At 37.0% G+C, this 20494-nt stretch overlaps 1 protein-coding gene across 4 annotated transcripts in view; it reads left to right on the top strand.

The window, feature by feature from the left end:
• Positions 1-8302: 8302 nt before the first annotated feature.
• LOC121962863 (guanine nucleotide exchange factor DBS-like) overlaps positions 8303-20494 on the top strand; it is a 59232-nt gene continuing 47040 nt past the window's right edge. For 2 of the 4 annotated variants that reach the window (XM_042513181.1, XM_042513184.1), the window contains exon 1: positions 10348-10580. In XM_042513181.1, coding sequence (XP_042369115.1) covers positions 10460-10580 — 121 coding nt within the window. In that variant the 5' untranslated portion in view covers positions 10348-10459. Of the gene's footprint in view, positions 8540-10347; positions 10581-13274; positions 13711-20494 lie in introns of those variants that run through there. The other 2 variants (XM_042513183.1, XM_042513180.1) reach the window with 2 other exon arrangements.

Genomic DNA, 20494 nt, shown 5'->3' with positions numbered 1-20494 from the left:
ATTTATTTAGTTATTTTTTCCACCAACTGGCTCAGATATGTATTGTAACTGTCTGACAACGTCATGAAAGGATTCCTACAAAGAAGAGTGAGATTCTTTTTATTTATCAAAAACAGCCCAAAAATCACCATTTGCAAATCCACCAGACTCCACTAACCCGACAGATAGACAACAGAAACTAAATAAAACTTATAAAAAATTGGATTTCACTGTTTCAACAATCTCCAACTCTGGTTTGGTTGAAATAAACCCTTAATTCACCCATGTAGATGTGAAAATATTTTGGCTCTTTGCACACTTAAATGACTGTTTGTTCAAATGGTGCAGCCTATTTAAATTTGGTTACATTGCAGTCTTATTCGCTGTTTACAAGACCAGCTTGAAGACAGAAAAAAAAATTTATGATAGCATATTCTTCTTCTATTGAAAAACAGGACTTACTTGAGTTGGAGCCTCCATTTTATTTATATCCTTCCTAGTCTTAGTCAATCCTCTTAGTGTGTGGACAGCTAAAGTGAGACGTCAGACTCCACCTCCAGGTCTCAGAGAGGAGCTGGACAATCCCTCCAGCAGCCTAATTTCACCCCCACTGCTTCCCTCTGAGCTCAGTGTGCTGGGAAAGTGAGAGCAGGTGATCAGTTAGAAGCAGTGGTGGATGAAGTATTCAGGTCCTTAACTTAAGTAAAAGTACTAATACCACACTGTGAAAATACTCTGTTACATTAAAAGTCCTGCATTGACAATATTATGTAAACATTATCAGGAAAATGTACTTAAAATGTTAATGTAAAAGTATCTAATCCAGGGCACCCCATGGCTCAGTGGATGAGCGGGTGCCCCATGTACAGAGGTTATGTCCTCATGTGTCATTCAGGGAAAACATCAACATCTTTGTAATATATATACATCTATAAGTTAATATGATTAAGTAATTATGCTGAATTGTTTGCTTCCCTGTGGACAGTGTGTAACCTGTCTCAGTGTGTGTCGGTGAGGTTGGACAGCAGCCAAACAGCTGACTCAGATTAGCTGCTGTAAATGAGATTAGAGTTAATCTGTTGATGCTTCTTGGTGAGCAGACAGAGAGAAGAAGTGATGGATCATATTTCCCACCGATCAAAACTCAGTGATGTGGCTGGTGGAGAGGGAAATGTGTTAGTGTTCACTCAGCAAAACGCCCTTTTAATGACATTTAGAGGAGATGGAAAAACTCTGGAGCCTAATGGCAGGACTGAGCTTTGTCAGGGAGAACGTTTTGTGATGTTTTGTGGCTTCGTTCTCAAATTGTTCTCAGACCACATGAAAATGTTCATCCATCACTTGATATTTGGAAAAAGTAAACAGTACGTAAACACCCCATATGGCCAGTTGCAATGCCTTAGACACATTTGTGATGTAGCAACAGATTTCCAAACTGTTTTTAACAGAGAATCTTTAAAATCCTTCTTTGTTGTTGCCTACAGCGTGCATACATATCGTAATATCATCCCCCACACTCAGTAACAGCAAAACTAACAGCACAATCTGCGTGATAACGCAACAACTTTTCTTTTCTAGCAAGAAACTTTTCTTGTTCGACAAGGTATTTTCTTGTTCTAGCAAGAAGCTTTTCTGAACAAGACGTATCTTTTTTCTCCCCTTTCCTCTTTTTGAGTTATACTTACTGTGACTTCTATTCACTCTCTTTCTGCTCGTATATGACTGTAAACACGGTGTGTGAAACTGTGTAGATAATGTGTGTGTATGTATGTATATGTATATGTATATATATATATGTGTGTGTGTGTGTGTGTGTGTGTATGTATGTATGTGTAGGTGTATTTACATTTACTGTATATCAATCTGTTCTTAATCACACAATAATCACTGTTCATCTTGATCTCACACAACCACAACCACACACGTGCACACACACACACACACACACACACACACACACACACACACACTGCTTCACCTTTAATTCTATCTTATCCTGCATATCCATCAAGCTAATCCATCACTTCTTTTATCCTTTTTTGTTTAATTCTGTTTAATTTGTGTTTAACTTTCTAATTTCAATGCTCTACTGTGCCTTCACTTTTATTTTATGTCTTTGTGTCACTTCTTATAATCTCTTTTGTCTGTTTACATGTCCCTGCATTTGCCCTCACTTATTCTGTTATCAGGGCATTTCACAATGAAGGAAGTAAAAAAAAAATCTTGTTCTAATGCAACTTTTCTTGTTCAAACAGGTTTTTTTCTCAAACAAGATACTGTTTGTTTTTTTGGGGGTTTTTTTGCAGCAGTAAGCTTCATTACACCCTTCTGCTCCACCACTGCAAAGTTTTTTAAATTATAATGAAAAGTAAAAGTCAGACACGTCTCTCCTGCAGCCATCAGATCTGTTGTTTCTGGTCTCCAGGCTGCAGCGCTTATTTCACGCCATTGGACGCCGCCATAGATAATCACCAGCCCCGTGTGCATTTCTAATTGCTTAGCTGCTCTGGGTTCAGCTTGTTGTCTCCAGTGTCTCCCAGGATGCACTGCTCACTGAATCACCCTGCTGTCAGGATATTATCACTGTATGATTTATTTTGAACCATGAGACCTAAACATGGCTCTAATAGCATAGTACATAACTGCCCATATAACTGCACCATCCTTTGATTTGGAAAAAAAAAAGAAAAGTGAAACACGTCTGGGTTTTAATAAAAACTGCAACCTCTGGGGAACATTTTAAGACCAGAAGGGAAGTCAGGTACTTTGGCACATCTGATAAAATGGGATAAATTAGGTTTTACATCTTTGGCCCTTAACATACTGTACAAGCAGCCGGTCAGCAAACATGTTCTTGAGTTGTTGCTACAAACATACTTTACATCAAAGAATCATTTTAAATTGATTTGAGATAACTATTATGGGCTGGGGCAAAGAGTCAAGAGTTGAATTTCTCATTTTGGTAGAAAGAGCTCTGCAGCTAAAATGATAAGGGTATAACAACAGAAATGGTTGCTTTTTATCAACTGTTTGACCTATTATCAAAATATTTTCTCAATACAGTTTACTTTTTATTAGAGATGGTTTTCATTGAGTACTTAATGCATTCAGGTAATATAGGACAAAAAATGGTGTGCCATATTTCAGACATTTTTAGTATTTTTGTCACTTAAAAAAATATTAATTGTGATTCTGTGAGTCCGTATCAGCAACAATAGACCAGCATTAGCCATAATTCGTACACACACAAACATGTCAGTTGTAGACAACATGGCACCAAGTAAACAGGCAGCGAGAGAACAGTCAATCACAGCAGAAATTGGACAATCATTTTAATAAATAGCCACAGGTTACATTATGATTCAGTGAAGGATTGACTAAATTAATTGATTTAACCATTCAAAAAACACAAACTTGGGTTGCCTGGTGGTTCAGTGGATACAGTGGGCGCCCCATATATAAAAGCAATGTCCTTGTCACAGCTTGTGGCCCTTTGCTGCATGCCATCCCCTCTCTATTCCTCCTTTCACGCTCACATCCTTTCCTATCAAACAAAGGCAAAATGCCAAAAAAATATATAAATTATTTTACTTACTTACATACTTTCTAAATAGAAATACAGCAGAGAACCATAACAAGTTCTAGAAGAAACACTGAAGGTATCCTGCAGAGTTTTAGGTGGTTTTCTTGTCAATCTACCAAAAAGTGCCTCAAATTTTCTGATTTTGCCTAAAGGCTGGTGTGATGTGCGAACAGAATCAGCTGTCGTATAAAACTAAGATCCCGACTTACTACTGGAGCAAACTGTGACATTACGGCCATCATCAATTCCCCGTGCTGCTGATGTGTTAACAAGCTGCTGACAGTCATCTCACCAATTAAAATCATTACAGCCTCAGCTGTGTCTGTCTCCCCACAGGACCGATGTGTCACGGCGGCTCCTGCATCACATCTACTCTGAAATGGTCGAGAAATTCAACAGATGAAGCAACCTTCTTCTTAAAAACAACAGCCAGGAGCTGTGATATGGTCAGTGGTGAAATGTAGAAAAGTACATTTACTCATGTATTGTACTTAAGTACAAATTTGAGGTACTTGTACTTTATTTGAGTATTTTCTTTTCATGCCACTTTATACTTTTACTCCACTACAGTTCAGAGAGAAATACTATACTTTTTGCTTGACTACATTTATGTGACAGCTTAAGTTACTTTAAAAATCAAGATTTTTGCATAAAAACATAAGAAGGGTTTGAAAATATGCTGATTTGTAATAAATTAAATTACCTTAAAAAAAACTTTTAAGTCAGATGCAGTGGTAGAATGCAACGACTGGCTTTTGGATGTGTGTTTTTTTTCTATTTTTTGTCTAATAACTGAGTTTTTGGGATTTGTAGTATTTTCTTTTTGTAGATTTTTTTGAGCTGTATATTATTACTTTTTATACTTTAAGTACATTTTCCTGATTATACTTAACTTTACTTAAGTAACATTTTCAGTGCAGGACCTGTAATATAGATATTTTCACAGGGTGGTATTAGTACTCTCAGTGAAGTAGAGGATCAGAATACTTTGTCCATCACTGTAAATGTCAAGTCCTTTTTTTTTGCACTTATTTTGTTCTACCATTGGGTGTCACTGTATCCCTTCTGTTGGTGTCCTTATTAAAACTTCTCCATTTGTTGGTACTCAACATTAGGTTTAAATATGCATGTTTTTTATTTGTCAAAGGTGTGTTTTGTGTCACATTACCCTGACACGTCAAACATTACAATACACCCCACATTAGTGAGGAAACTATCACCTTTGCAGCAGCTCTACTCTACTTTTTTTTTTTTTTTTAATTCAGACTCTTAGAAGTTGAAGTTAACCTGATAACGTAATAGAAAGACAAAAGGGACTTCTGGACATAGCCTGTCCAAATAGACTAACCTGAATATCATCCTACAGGACGAGGAAAACAAGGCAGGAGAAAGAGGAAGAGGAGACTACACTGAACCGGGACCAGCTAATTGGCTGGGCGGAGCTGCTGGCTGACGTGCAGGTAAGGACATGCTGGCGAGCTAAAAACACACAACATTCAATAAAATATGTGCACAGTAAATCTCAGCAAACTCGTCATTGACTTTGGGTGCAGTACTAATGCAATTTCCCCAAAAGGACGTACGCAGGCAGAGCAGCAGTGTCGCTTCCATGCTTATTAACCATTAGCCTACTGAAGGTTTCTCATGAAGACGTTAGCACGCCAAACCCCATGATTAATAATGCAAATCAAGTAATGACAGAGTGAAAAAGCAAAAATATTCAACAAGCTTTGGGTATTTCAATTACCGCATCCAGGCAGACAATTCGGCATATAATTAGTTCATCTATTATGACAAAATATTGAACAAATTTGAGTACAACTCTCCCTGGAAGTGCCCTGTTTTGGTAGTCGACCAGATAAATAATATTCAGATTTTGGATCGAGGTTTGGAGGTGATGAAGGACATTGACAATAAGTTTGTTTCATTAATCAAACGGGCTGCGATAAGATCACAAATTCATTTTTTTTAAAAACATGTACTGTCTTTCACTGGTACCCAGAACATCCAGGTATTTAACCCTTTGAAACCCGAGCAAAGCAGTGTGAGCAAATAAAGAGTGACCCAATAACTAACACTAACCTAACAAAAATGACAAAAACAAGGACATTTAAAGGAAAAGGTGCTTAAAAATATGTAATAATTCCATAGCATAATTTCAAGTGTGTAGTTTGACAACTATGAATATAGATTTCCCTTCCTTTTTTTCTTTTTTTGCTCGACAGTTGTTTCCTAGCCTTTTGACAACATTTCTCTCAATCTACTAATTTCTTGGAAAGTTTTGGAACATTTCAGAGAAATTGCACCAATTTGCTCAGGCTTCAAAAGTTTCGATACTTGTGAAAGGCGTCTGAAAGCAGCACAAGGGAAGTGATGTCGCTTCAGGTTTCAGAGGGTTAATACAGTACTATGAGCCTATCTGCTGCTGTCACATTTCAAACAGGGTGTTTTTTACTTTGGCAAATTGGTGTCACTGACAAAATTTTATTTTTAATTCGTGTCAAATAAGAACGAAATAGTTATGCATCATTCTCATTGTTGAGCCTCTAACATTCTGCACACCCATTGATCATTTTGTAAGCGCATATGTAAACTCAAATGAAAATGCTCTCTGTATTGCTAATTCAAATATTCTAATTTGGAGCTGCTTTCATGTGTTTTGTGCTTGCGAGTCTTTGCATTCAGATGTACAGTTTGTTCTGGAGCCAAACATGAAGTTGAAACTGACAGCAAGTTTCTGTGTTTTCCTCGGAAAACACCTAAGCGCCTGAAAAAACTGTTGACTCCTTTATTTCCATGTGCTCTTGATGACATCCCCGAGGCCACGTCTGTGAAGCTGGCCGTTAGAAGTGTCACATTGTGTTGCATGTGGAACCAGCCTCAGTCTTTATTTAGCTTGGCATATCACCACGTCACAAGATCACTGTCCATATGACTCAGGGTGTGCTGCTCTATTGTCGAAGAAATGAAAGCAGCCACTGTCGGAGAAGTGGTAATTGAACAGGGACTTGGATAAATTTGCTTTGATTGTTTACCAGAAGTCATCAGATGTGTGTGTGAGAGTCTGTTTTTAAAGTCCAGATCAGATATTGATGCGCATGCCAGAAAACATCTTAAAATAGTGAACTCAGACACCATGTGGATCAGATTTCGACTTGATTTTAGCGAAATGGATTGTATGAAACTACTCAACACTTGGTTTTAAAAATCTGTTGATTGGACTTTTCACTTGGATTAATCTGCCAGCGGTGCCCTCAAATGTTTTTCAAAGGGGTGGCCAGATGGGGCCACTGAAAATCTTGGGGCAAAACAACAAAACCAAAAGTCAGAACTGAATTTCAGTAACTCTATTAGGGCCTGTGTCCACATAGCATTTTTCTTCTCTCAATTGTTTCCAATAAGGAGAGAGCAAATGTGGCTGTCCAGAGAAAAGGTGCCTTTTTCAGGGATTTTTTTGTGCAGCCGCTCTAAACAATTTCTGACTAAAACTGGAGGAGCTGAACTGCTAAGTCAAGGGGAACACCTGATAAAATACTGTTAACTGGTCCGGTACGGTGTTTGTCTTAATATCAAACAGGTTTAAAGCCTTATATATATTTCAACAGCACTCCTGATGAATGTGTGGGAAACCCATGTGTGGGAAATTGCATGGGTTTTGCCAAAAACTGCATGGGACCAGAAGAAAGTGTGTATGTCTGTAAAGGGGAGACTAGTGGATGCCCATAAACTTAATTTTCATCCAGGCATCTTGAAGTAAAAGGTCAAAGGACTCCTTTGAAAACAGCCATGCCACTTTGCAGCATTATTTAACCGTCTTCCCAACAAGTTAGTGTGACACGACTGGTATGAATGGCTGCCTTAGATTGAATTCACATGCAGCACATATTCTTCACATTGCGTTACTTGCGTGTAAACTGCCACTGTAGTATTTTTGGAGCATTTTGTGACTCGCAAGTATTTGCCCTGAACAGCTGTGCTAATGCTCGGCAGGCTGACGCAATCACAACATCTGCTCACATAAATAGATTTTCTATGATCTGGTGTGTTCAGTAGGAGCCCTGTTGAAATATATGTACAGTTCAATGATGCATTGCACCACAGTCCGATCTGATCAAATATCCACCCTGCGAGTCCCAAACTGCTGCTGTGGGAAAAAACATGCAGAGAGCTCCACCTGCACCGCGTTCATAGCCCCGTAAAAACCTCTGAATATAGAGAGGGGACACAGAATGACAGACACACATACATTTAAAAAGATAGAAAAGCAAAGTTTCCTCAAGTTGGGAAATATCAACAGGGGACAGGGCAGCAATTAGCCATGAATCATTTTGCCTGGTAGAATCTGTTTAAGCTATTTTGTATATTGAATGCTAAAACTGCAGGAGGTGGTGCTCCAGAATTGTGTTACGTATGGTCACAGGCCGATAGGTTGACCTTTGTTGACCACACAGGTCCAAATGTTAAAATAAATTGCTGCACAGCTCAACTGAATGTAAAGATAAAATTAGCATCAGTAATGTTGTTAACGCCACTAAGGACAGACGTGTGTGTTTGGTACGCAGAGGCATGGATGTTGTTATGTGTTACGCAAGTGCAAAAATACCCGCTGTGTCCTGTGTGTGTGTGTGTGTGTGTGTGTGTGCGTGCGTGTGTGTGTGTGCGCGTTCATGTGTGTGTGTCTCTTCCTTCCTCCCTCCCTCTCTGTATACTGCTGACCAAATTAAATGGACATCAGTCTCTTTCTGTTCTCATTATTCCTTCTGTTTTCTTTCACCTGAAGGACTGCTCAAGCATGGTCCTAGTTCAGTAATTTTTTTCTGTTATAGTTTAATAACATTTGGTATCTTTTAGGAGCCGAGAAGTACATGTAAGAAGGGAAGTCTGCTGAGTTTTGGTGTCCCGGGACCAGGATGGGAGAGCAGCTGTCAGTTCCAGACGACTTGGACCAAACGCCAGAGGTGCTGTCGACAGTCAGCGGTAGGATCCATCCGTTTATCACTCTAGTGCTGCCGGGAGGTTGTCTTGGTTATGTATTAATGCCACACACATAGATTAGATAATTAAAAAAAAACAGCGTCCCATTCCACTAATGACTGAGTTCTACACACTGGTGGAATCTAACAAATTATATTTACTTAAGCACTGTAGTTAAGTACAAATTTGAGGTAACTGTTCTTTACTTGAGTATTTTCTTTTCATGTCACTTTAGGCTTTTACTCCACTACATTTCAGAGGGAAATTTTATACTTTTTACTTCACTACATTTCTTTGAAAGCTTAAGTTATTTTACAAATTAAGATTTTTGCATAGAACACAAGGGTTTAAAAAATATTGCGTTTTGTAATAAATTACCAAACTGTTTATGTAGGTACAGCTTCAATTAATAGTTGGTTTATCAGTTGATTGATTAAAAAAAAGTCAACTGTTTATCTCAAGAATTAGGTTTTTGTTTTGAGTGCTTGGGTGGCTATTTTTGTCCTATTTTAAAAAAAAAAAAAATTTTAGTTGTTTTCTTTTTTTTCAATAATTGTAAGTTTTTGGGGGTGTTTTTTAATTTTCAATTATTTGATTTTATTTGATATTTTCTTTTTTGATAATTTAGAGTTTTTTTTAAAAAAATAATTCTTTGGTGCTTTGGGGTGTTTTTATATTTCTTTTTTCTTTTCATTTTTTCTGGTGTTTTTTTATGTTTTCTAATAATTCTGAGTTGTTTTTTTATAACAATTTTGTTTTGTTTTTGTCTTTTAAAAAAAAACAACAACAACGATTTTAAGGTTTAGCTGTGTTTTGTTTATTTTTAAAGATCTTCCTGCATTGGGTACTTTTTCTTTTAATACGTTAAGTACATTTTCCTGATTTTACTTATTTCATTTCAATCTAGGACTTTTACTTGTAACAGAGTATTTTTAGAGGGTGGCAGTAGTACTTTTACTTAAGCAAAGGATCTGAATACTTTGTGCACCACTGGTTTTATAGGGGCCGTCATATGTTCATGCATGGGTCGCAAGTATGATGTGTGTTTTATTTGTTTAGATAAATACGTCAAAATGAATGAAAAGGAACAGCAAGGAATGATTTAACCCAGCCAAACTTCTTATGCCCTGTACAAATACGTTGTATTAGTATTAAATAATACAACCAGTACAAACCAGAATAAGCCATGCTAAAATCTCCAAATGGGCCACTGAATTGGGCTTTACCAACAACAAGCCAGAATAATTGGGTTTGTAGTCAGTGTGATTGATTTTGAAGCCGTTTCAGAGAAGGAGAGCAGGTTCTGATCTTTTAGACTGGGACTCTTCAACTTAATAAATCAAATTAATGCCATAAAATGAAAAGTGCATGACCATAAAGCATCTGAACACTTCTTCCACCACTGTTTATTAGTTTCTAGGATTATAATTGTCTGGTCTTGGTGTAAAATCTAATTATTCATGATAATAAAACACAGTCTTGTGCAACATTTGGCATCATGTGTTTTTATGAGAAATGTGTTTTCTCATGAGTACACAGTTGGTAGCTGTTGTTTGTAAGATGATGTGGGATAGTTCACACTTTTTTCTAACTTCTATAAAAACACATATTGTTTGACTTCAGACACCTGATTGTATATGTTTAAGGGCTTTTCAGTTGGAAGTAAAACCACAAAATAAGACGATTGTACATGTTTTTAATGTACTTTTTGTACCCTGGTAAACAGTCCAAAACACAAACACATATTTGCTCGTATAATTAGCTGTAGGGGGGTTTCTGTCATCCCTCCACCCCTCTCTTCCTGTGATAAACACAGAGCAGACATGAAGTGAGATAAACAGTCACACATTCACGGAGCAGAGAGGAGCAGAGGCCAGCAGCTTGAGCTCATAGACATAGCATGAAACCCACAGTGATGTGACGATGTCTCTTTTGGAGTTAATACAAGAGGGTGGAGAGGTGTTGAGTGGACTGCTTCACAACGTGTCTGCATCTATCAGTCTGTTGACGCGACACACACACGGCAGGAGCTGTAGACCAACAGGTCAGTGTTAGTTTGAGTGTGTGCTGACTGTAAAGGTTCGGTCGATGTTCAAAGACTGTTCTGGTGTGTTGTGTCTGTTATTTAAATCGGTGTGACAGGACGACAGGACAGGATTTCCTATCACCACGGAGACATTCCCCCCGCTGTGTTTCCCCCTCATTATTCAAACATAATAGAAGAACCTGACTATTTAGCTTCCTGCTGAAGCTACAGAACAGCGTTTCTGTGGTAGTTTGGGCGACTTGAAATATGACTGTAGGAACTAGAGATGGAAACAAACTTCAAATACTTTTTTTGCATGTACTTCTCTTTTGAGATAGTATTGACGCATGATATTTGAACTTATGTGGTTAATTGTGGTTTACAGTAATTGTAGATATTTTTAGGTGCAAATTTAGGCATATAGCCCCCAAACAATTTCCAGGTTTTGCTTCAGCATTCATGATTTCCCTCTAATCTAGGGCCAGGCATCATTCGAAAAATATAATACCAGTACCCTTAAAACCCTTATAAAGTGGCATGAAAAGAAAATACTCAAGTAAAGTACAAGTACCTAAAATTAATACTGAAGTAAATGCACATAGTTACATTTCACCACTGCTAATAAAATATATAATATATAAGATTTTTTAGAAAAATAGAAAAAAAATCCCAAAACTTTAAATTATCAAAAAAGAAGGACATTTTTAAATTATAAAAACTAGGAAAAAACACACACACCCAAAACTCAAAATTATTTTAAAAAAATGGAAAACTTAAATGTTTATCAAAACAGTTGGCAATTATATTCCATCAATCGACTGATAAATCAGCTAATCATTGCAGCTGTTATTGCATAAACTGTTTGGTAATTTATTATTTTTTTTACAAAACATCATATTTTTTAAACCTTTGTTATGTACTGATTCAAGTGTGACATGAAAAAATACTCAAGTAAAGAAAAAGTGCCTCAGATTTGTACTTAAATACAGTACTTGAGCACATGTAATTAGTTATATTCCACCACTGTTGTTGTATTTCTTTAAGTGCAGACTCAGTAGACGAGGAGGGGCATTAGCAGTCACTCCATTCAGATTCTCCACCTTGGAGTGTAATTGTATTTCTCTGGTGTTTGACCTTTGTAACTGATTACCTGATATAGCACTTGTGAGTGGCTAATTGATAACTTACCCCGTGTCTCAATACACCGGCAGCAGAAATGTCTCCTCACTAGTTGGATGGTTAAGGGACAGATAAGACAGATAAACAGGCAGACAAACTGAAAGTCGAAGAAACTGATTAGAAAGACGAGCAGACTGGTGGACTGGTGTGTGTGTGTCCATCATGTCTGTTAAATTTTTCTGTGGCCGTCAGTCAGCAGAGAGGAAACAGAATCATAAGTGCATGCAGACTAACAGACGAGGTGAGTGTTGTCTTAATGTAGGAAATGTTATTATCCTGCCTCTGGGAAACAGGCACATTTTTGCTGGTTGCACTTTGCATGGGATTAAGTACAGAAGGTTAAACTGCATTGATTGTTAAAAATCCACGCGCTCCAGTGGCATAGCCTAATCAATATTTCTCTACCAGAATAATTTTCCCACAAGGCCAGAAACCAGACAGACAGAGGATTAATCTTAGTTTATAGACACTAGATGGGAGGTTGATTTGTGTTGAAGCTTTTCCATTCAAACACACATTAATCCTCTTTGGCTCTTTATGTGTTATAAAGACATCTGACTTGCAGCATGTTCCTGATTTTTATGTGCCGCCACCAATCATACTGAGAACTTTAGCTGTGCCTGAGATTCAGATGTCTGATAAAAAACATGCAAACAAGCATGGGTCAAGATAACTGTTGTCACAATACTTGCAATATCAGTGTTACCAAGAATACTATCGACCATGAGTGTTTGTGTAATTGTGTTTACGCTGTTGGCAGTTGAAGGCAGGAAGTTCGAGTCACTGACAGTCAGGTCATGGCTGGACTATGAACTCTTAAATTGATGTAACTTTTATGTCCGTCATGAGCGCTGGTTTTAAAATCTAACCTTCATATTGAAGGGATTTTGCAGAATTCCTGATATATTTTCACATCCAGGTTGACACCATAGTTAAAGGAAAGGTTATTTTGAAGCGCTACATGAAATTATTTGCGTACTGTAAAGGTACTGTAAATATTTGCATGCGTGTGTTTGGTGGAATCTGCAGCAAGACATGCAGAATGCTAGACAAGTGATTATTTAAACAGGGGACCTAATAAGCTTTAAATTGTGTCATTTTTATTTAAACAAATTATTTTATTTTTTATTTAATTTAGCATTATTATTATTATTATTTCATTTTTAAAAAACTTATTTTATAAATTAAATTTTTTATTTTAGTTTTTAAACATGTTTTCCAAAATTTTCTGAAAGAGAATTACAAGAGTTGTTTCACCTAAGACATTTCTTTTACTTTATTGCAGTTTGTCAGTAGCCTGGAAGAGTTTACAACTTTTTTGTTGGTGTTTAGACTGCACAGATGCAGAATAATGCATTTGGTATTCATTCTATTTACATGCGCTTATATACTGTGACCATATGAGGAACTTTCAGGGATTTATTGTGGGATGATGTTTATAATGATAAATGATAATATTTATTATGTTTTGACTTGTCAGGTTACGTGTAGCTTTATTTTAGGTTTATTGTGATTTATTGTAAAAAAGAAGAAAGAAAAATTAACTCTATTGTCTGGCTGATGATGCAAATTCCTAGTATACACATCTGCATATATTCTCAGTATCTTGGTCAGATGTAGGTGTGCAGATTTCCACAGTAGCAGGGAGGGGCGCAGGAAGGAGGAGTGGTGTAATCGTTCACGAAACTTTGACAGGTGTGTGTGTGTGTGAGAGTGTGCGTGTGTGTGCAATAGAGAGACAGACAGGGAGGGTTTGTAAATACAAATTAGATCAGGATGACGCAGGCAGCACTCTTCCCTCTACATGTGGAGATGAAGACAGTGAGGGAGGAAGAGGAGAACAGACAGAGGGACAGGATGAAGGAATGCACCGGCAGACAGGAATATGGAGGAGAGAGATTAGTGCGTATCTCACTGGAGGAGATGGAGAGCTACTACAGATGCACTCAGTGCTGTCAGCGGCTGCATAGTGAGTTTTTTGTGTGGTGCGTGAGGTGTGTCTGTGCATGTAAAGGCTCAAGTTCAGAGACGAAAGTCTAGAGTAAAAATTTTGAGGATTTTTATAAGCAATGTGCATGATCTGCAGATGCTTTTTTCATAGCTGTGGTTGTTTGCCACATGATGATCACAGGTCTCTGATCCAGTTTGGCCCCTGGTTGTGAGATGTGTTCACTCTCCCATTTCTCTAAACTCTAATGAAAAGTCCTGCATGTTTTTGCAACTGGTGCAACTGTAACATATAACCTAAAATCATTCAGAAAGTTCGTTTTACCCTTTAAATCCTGGAGCGACATCACTTATCTTGTGCTGCTCAGACCCCTTTCACAAGTATTTAAAACTCTGAACCCTTAGCAAATTGGTGTGATTTCTTTCAAAAACATAAAAAAAGGTAATGAGCTACTTGATAACAAATGTATAGATTTAGAAAAAATATTTTGTTAAAAAGCTTGGGAAAGAATGTCTGGGGAAAGAAGAAAAAAGCAAGAGGAAAACAATATTAGAAATGTTACAGAATTATTATAATTGCAAGCACTTTTTCCTGGTCATTTCCCTGTTGTTTTTTTTTTCAGGTAATTGTCTTGTACTTTTTTTGGTCATTTTTTCTTTTGTTGCTCATTGCCTTCTTCTCATGCTTTTCAAAGATATCGAGCCAATTTGCTAAAGTTTCCCAGGGTTAAATGCTGTCATGACTGCTCTTCTCTCATGCAGAGAAAGTGTTCATCACAATCACAAAGTAGTAATTCTAGTCATATTCAAAACGAAATAAAAATGGTATTTTAACTCACGTTCACTGGCCTTAGAAGTCATGTGCTTGCAAGGTCAGCAGGTAACTACAGTACAGAAACGAAGCATGGTGAAATTGCGTTCAGCCTTCAAGGCGCTTTCACACGCTTCTCTTCTATCTCTTGAGCACACTTCATAACCGCGGGCCTCTGTGATTATCAAAGCCAAAAATTCCAAGGAAACATACTCACTTTTTGTCTGATAAATGTCTCCGGTGGCCCATCACTGGAGACCAAAGTACATGTGGGAAAAGAGCAATATAATATACTGCTACATCCTGTTTACTCAAGGTGGTTCAATACAAGGTGGCATGATTATGTGACAGCCTGTGTGCGTGCGTGTGTACCAGAGTATTTGTACACCGTCGATCACACAGACTCCCAGGTGTCTATGTGCATGTGAGGACTGTGCAGTCAGTGTGTGTGTGATGACTTTAGATCTCGTTGCCTGTCAGTGATGGTTCATGTCTATTCTGGTCCATTTCCTGTGGGCTTTGGTCTGTATTTAGAGATGATTTGTGTATTTTTAGCAGGAGCTATTCTAAAAATGCTGTGTCATAGAGACAGGTGCTGCGTTTTTGATCTTGATCGTGTTTTCCTTCTTACTGTTGCTTTCCAACGCCTCATATTCCTGTTATTAGTTTGTTAAAATTTTGCTGCAAAGCCAGGATGTGAGATATTTTTTGTAGATATTTCTTTTTGATCTTAAAAGCCTTCTGTCATAACATTTCTGAAGTTTGATGGGTTTACACTCGGTTTTAACGTGCAGAATTTAATTTTATCATGCATATCATCAGTTTTCACAGACATAAATGTGAAGTGTTAGTGCAGCTTGACTGGTTTGCAGAGGCATTCAGTAATGTAGCTTCTGCTGGAATAATGCTGTTGTCATCCACTGTTTGAATCTCACACTAAAAACCAAAGTGACTGTAGCTGTTAAAGTGTAATAATTAATCAAAAAGAATATGTGCTCAAACATCGCTTTCATTTTTTAAATTTGATGATTTTATAACGGTCAGCTGTTGTGACTTCCTCTGGTGTTTCCCTAAATGATGATCCCTCATGATAGCCTTCCCCACATGTGGCAAAACTTCCTCTTTCATGGGTGTTCTCGTGATTTTGCATTCTTACACTCTTTGTTTCTCGGACTTGTTTGCCGTCTGCCGACCTTTCAAGATAAAATCCCTGGTCATCTGATGAGTTGTTGTTGAGTGACCCTGACCTCTTCCACCCACTTAATGTTCACTGACCTCATCCTGATCAGGGATTTATTGGAGGGCCGTGAGCCGGATTTAAGCCGTCATTGTTGCACAGTAGAGACACACGTTTATCACCTGTTTTAATGCAGATCTGTGATGTCATCAGAGTAACCGAGCAGTATTGAACTTGTTTTTTTGGGTTTTATTAGAACATTAATGACTGACTGTCAGTAAGTATTGACTGGATGAGGGTGTTTCTTGTAAAACAATAACAAAAAACTCATGTAAGGCATGAGTTTAAATGTGATTATTGTTTGACTGACTGTAATTTTTTATGGATATTGAGTTTCCTTCTCCAAATCAGAAAGCCAGAGTTGGTGGTAATTACCAAGCAGCATCCTCCACAGCTGAAAAAGACGCTAATGCTGAAGTGCCAGAAACTGCAGTAACTGAAATGTCCACTTGAGGCTGGCTCCAAGAGTCAATCCCCATAGACTGCCATGTTAAAATGCCCAATTTTACAGCAGAAATAAACAAGTTTACAGCCTGATACAAAAAAATAGTTAAGATTATTTGCTCCACTTGTTCACACCTTGTTTTGCCCCCCCCACCTACCCTCTGCTGCTTGTCTCAGCCTGTGAGTCACTTCCCAATTGGTATCTTCCTGTTTACGCTTCAGCCGACCAATAGTGTTTGATCCTAAAGCGGAAGAAGTCAATAGTGTTTCGTCTGTGCTGACAGATGTGCAGGGGGAAAGTCTCAAATAAATAATTCAGCTGGGAGTTATTCTAGCTGTAGTCTGCACCACATCCCTCATTCAAACACACAGAGGTCTCCTTTACATCCCGTATACACACACACTGAAGTCTGCTCTGCATCCCATGCATCCCAAACACACACAGATGCAAAGCCACACGTCATTAAATATTTTTAACTCAAAGTTGATTTTAGCGGCTGTGCATGTGTCATATTTACTTATGCTTACACCTGTTTACAGTGTTGGACAAGGTATTCAGATCCTTTATTTAAGTAAAAGTACTAATACCACATGGTGAAAATACTGTGTTACATGTAAAAGTCTTGCATTGAAAATATTACTTAATTAAAGTGAGTATAATCATGAAAATACACAGAAAGTATTAAAAGTGAAAGTACCCAATGCAAAAAAATCTTAAAAAACCCCAAAACAAAACAAAAAAACATGCCAAATCGTTAAAATTATTAGAAGAAACCGAATAACGCGATCTAAAAATATTCAGTCATTTAATAAACCCCCCCCAAAAATCTAAAAAATGTTAGGAAAAAAAACATCCCCACCATACCCTCAAAATTATAAAAAAAAAATCCCCACCTAAAATCCTAAACTATCAAAAAAGACCCACCCCCCACCATAAAAAAAAACAACTATAAGTTAATTAAAGAAGGGAAAAAAACATATCCCTGATTTGAAAAAAAAGCCTCTTAAAATAATTATAAAAGAATTAAAAAACACCCTCCAAAAATATTTGAAATAATTAAATATAGTAAAAACACCTCTAGATTTATTTATATTTTATTTAATTTATAAAAATATTTCAAAGAAATTAAGAAAAAAAACTGAAATGTTTATCAAAACAGCTGGCTATTAATTTCCTGTCAATCACTTGGTTAATCAGCTAATTGTTGCAGCTAAATTTGTATAAACTAAACTCTGATTTATTACAAAACAGCATATTTCTAAACTCTTGTCATGTAAGTTAAGTTAGTATGTAAAAAGTATGATATACCCTCTGAAACGTAGTGCAGTAAAAAGTGGCATGAAAAGAAAATACTCAATTAAAGTACAAGTAGCTCTGTTTTTCTTTCTATAACTGAGATCTGGGAACACATGTGAGTGTTCAGAGTGGAACTGTAAATCAGCCACCCATGGGTGAAACTGGTTCCCGTCAGAGCTGCTGGAGAATAAATCTGCAGAGACAGGAAATGAGCCATTATCAACCGTCTGCCTTTTCCTGTCCCACAGCCAACATGCTCTATCATCTAAATCTGACAGCAGCCAGACACACACAGAGTCCTGCATTTTGACACAGCTCTGTGACACCAGTCAGACTGACCTCTATTGTTGTGTTCAGATTTTTTAAAATCCTGTTGGCTCAAACTCTGTTCATCCCTTCATTTATTGATAATCTTATCTCAGACTAGACGCAGAGATTCATCCGTAATCTAACTCTTAATCTCACACATCCATTGTTTTTCATTTCCTCGCACCTAATCTCAGTCTGTCTGTAATTTCTACCTCCATAACCTGGTGACACTACTATTTATTTCAATCCATGTACATGACTACCACTGATGATGAGAAAATCATTTTTTTGTGTGTGTGCAGAGAAACAACCAGAATTAAACATGTCTTATTTGATCATTATTCTGATTTGCTGTAGTTAATTGTTGATGTGCACTTGATTTAATTGAGCTAGCACTTAATTATCTTTATAAGTACAACCTCTGTGCAAGTTGATAAACTCTGTTGTGTTTTGTTAAGACTGAAAAAATTAGATTAAGTAAGGGGTTTCTCTGAATGCATGTATCCATTGTGGGTGCAGATTATCCCCTTTGTGCCAGTCAGCAGGTCATAGAAGAGATCTGAAGATGAATGTGATTCTCCTTGATCTGATCAGCTTCAGCCTCCGTCTCAGCTGTCTAACTATAATAAAACCAATATTGCTGTGCAGGAAAGACAGCTATATATTGCACTGTTAATGCACAGTTCCAGACTATCAGTGTGTTACATACAACGAAGTTTTGTGGACTCAAATCTTTATATTTTCTCATAAAACAGAAAAACACCAAAAGAGGACAGGAAATGGTAGACAAGAGGTTCATAGGAAGTGCGTTCTTAAAGGGCTATTCCAGCAGTTTAGTGTCCTTTTGAAATGTGGAGGGACTCAATCAGTGTTGGACAAAGTACTCATATCCTTTACATAAGTAAAAGTAATAATACCCCACCAGGAAAATATACTTTAAGTATTCAAAGAAAAAGTATTCAATGCAATAACAAACAAAATACATCCAAACCTTAAAATTATTAGAAATAACGCCTAAAAACTTTTATGAATACTTAAAATTATTAAGGTATTTAGAAAAAAACACCCAAAAAACTCACAATTTTTAAAAAAACAAACAGCCCAAATTCAAAATTATTCGAATGTTTGTTTACCACAGAGTGTATTTTCTGCTATAAAACAAAATGTGACGTTAGCTTCTGGGTTGGCCCTCAGAAAAACATCATCCCTGGGAGACTCTGGGGATTTACTTGCCTTTGGAGCCAGCTGCAAGTGGCTATTAGAGAAATTGCAGTTTTTGGCACTCCCTTGTTGACTTCATTTTTGAGCACTGGAAGTTGCTGCATGGACCCTACACTTCCCATAATGCAATTTATTAGCCTGTGTTGCCACACCAACCTGGCAACGTGTTTTTGCTCCAGACTCCATCCTTTGAGATGAACCTGTCTGGTACATCTTTCTATATTTAAAAGGCAACACATTGTGTGTTTTCACTTTTTGTGACATGTACCAGTACAACAACAGTAAAATGAGAGATGAACTGACAAAGATTTGAGCAGGATGAAAGGATACAAATTCTTATTGTCATCATTGGCTTATATAAAGAAAACTGATGGCTTGAGGAAATTTAATGTGAGGAGATTCTGTATTCCTTGTTTATGTGAAGGAGAGCGAGTGACAGTTTAGAAATGTGTGTTTTCCTCAGCAGGGCGGCATCTTATGAATTAAGCTCCTGAGGGGTCTATTCACATTTTCACCAGTCCGACTTCTCACAGTGTCTGTGTGTGGCACACTGGGTCCCCCTGCTGTCTCCGTTAGCGTTGTGTGTGTGTGTGTGTGTGTGTGTGTGTGTGTGTGTGTGCTTGTGTGTGTTTTGTGTCCTTGAGAGTGTGAGAAAAGCAGAGAGAAAGAGGCTCTCCTCCCTCTGGCATCAACACAAGTCTATTTGAATCGTGTACAGTACACACATAAATCATGTTTACTTTATATTAGCCTAATTTGGAACTTTTATACAACTACTCTGCCAGCTTGGTGTGTTAAAATGTGTGATCAGACAGTGTTGGAAAAAGCATTTAGATCCTTGTAAGTACTGGTACCACACAGTGAAAATACTCTGTTACAAGTAAAAGTGCTGCATTTGAAATGTTATATAAGTAAAGTAAGAATTAAAGTTAAAGTATCCAATGCAGAAAAATCTTTTTTAAAAAAAACAACAAAACACAATCAAACTTTAAAATGATTACAATTAAAAAAAAAACACCCAAAAGCTCAAAATTATTAAAAACCCAGACAAAAACACTCGTAACCCCTTCAAAAAAAAACCTAAAAAAATGAATAATAAAACTAATAAATAAAAAAGAAAAGAATAAGAAAATGAACAGTCAAAATTATAAAAAAAACAAAACACACAAAACACAAGATTATAAAAAAGAAACACTCAACACTCAAATATCAAAATTATAGGGAAAAAAGGTCCCTGAGACACCTCAAAATATTTTAAAACATAAATGTTTATATTATCAAAAGAGAAAAAATAAATAAGATGATTAAAAATAGTAAAAAAAAAACACCCCTCAAAACCTAAATCTTATTATTTAAAAAAAAAAATGTTTTTGTCAAAACAGTTGGCAATTAATTTTCTGCTAATTGACGGTTATCAAGTAATTGTTGCAGCTGTGCTTGTATTAACTGTTGGGCAATTTAATTTCTTACAAAGCAACATATTTTTA

The sequence above is a fragment of the Plectropomus leopardus genome, chromosome 24 (genome assembly GCF_008729295.1).
Source record: "Plectropomus leopardus isolate mb chromosome 24, YSFRI_Pleo_2.0, whole genome shotgun sequence".
NCBI classification, from domain to species: Eukaryota; Metazoa; Chordata; class Actinopteri; order Perciformes; family Serranidae; genus Plectropomus; species Plectropomus leopardus.
Note: the sequence above shows the minus strand (reverse complement) of the source record. Positions and strands in the feature narration are given on the sequence as shown.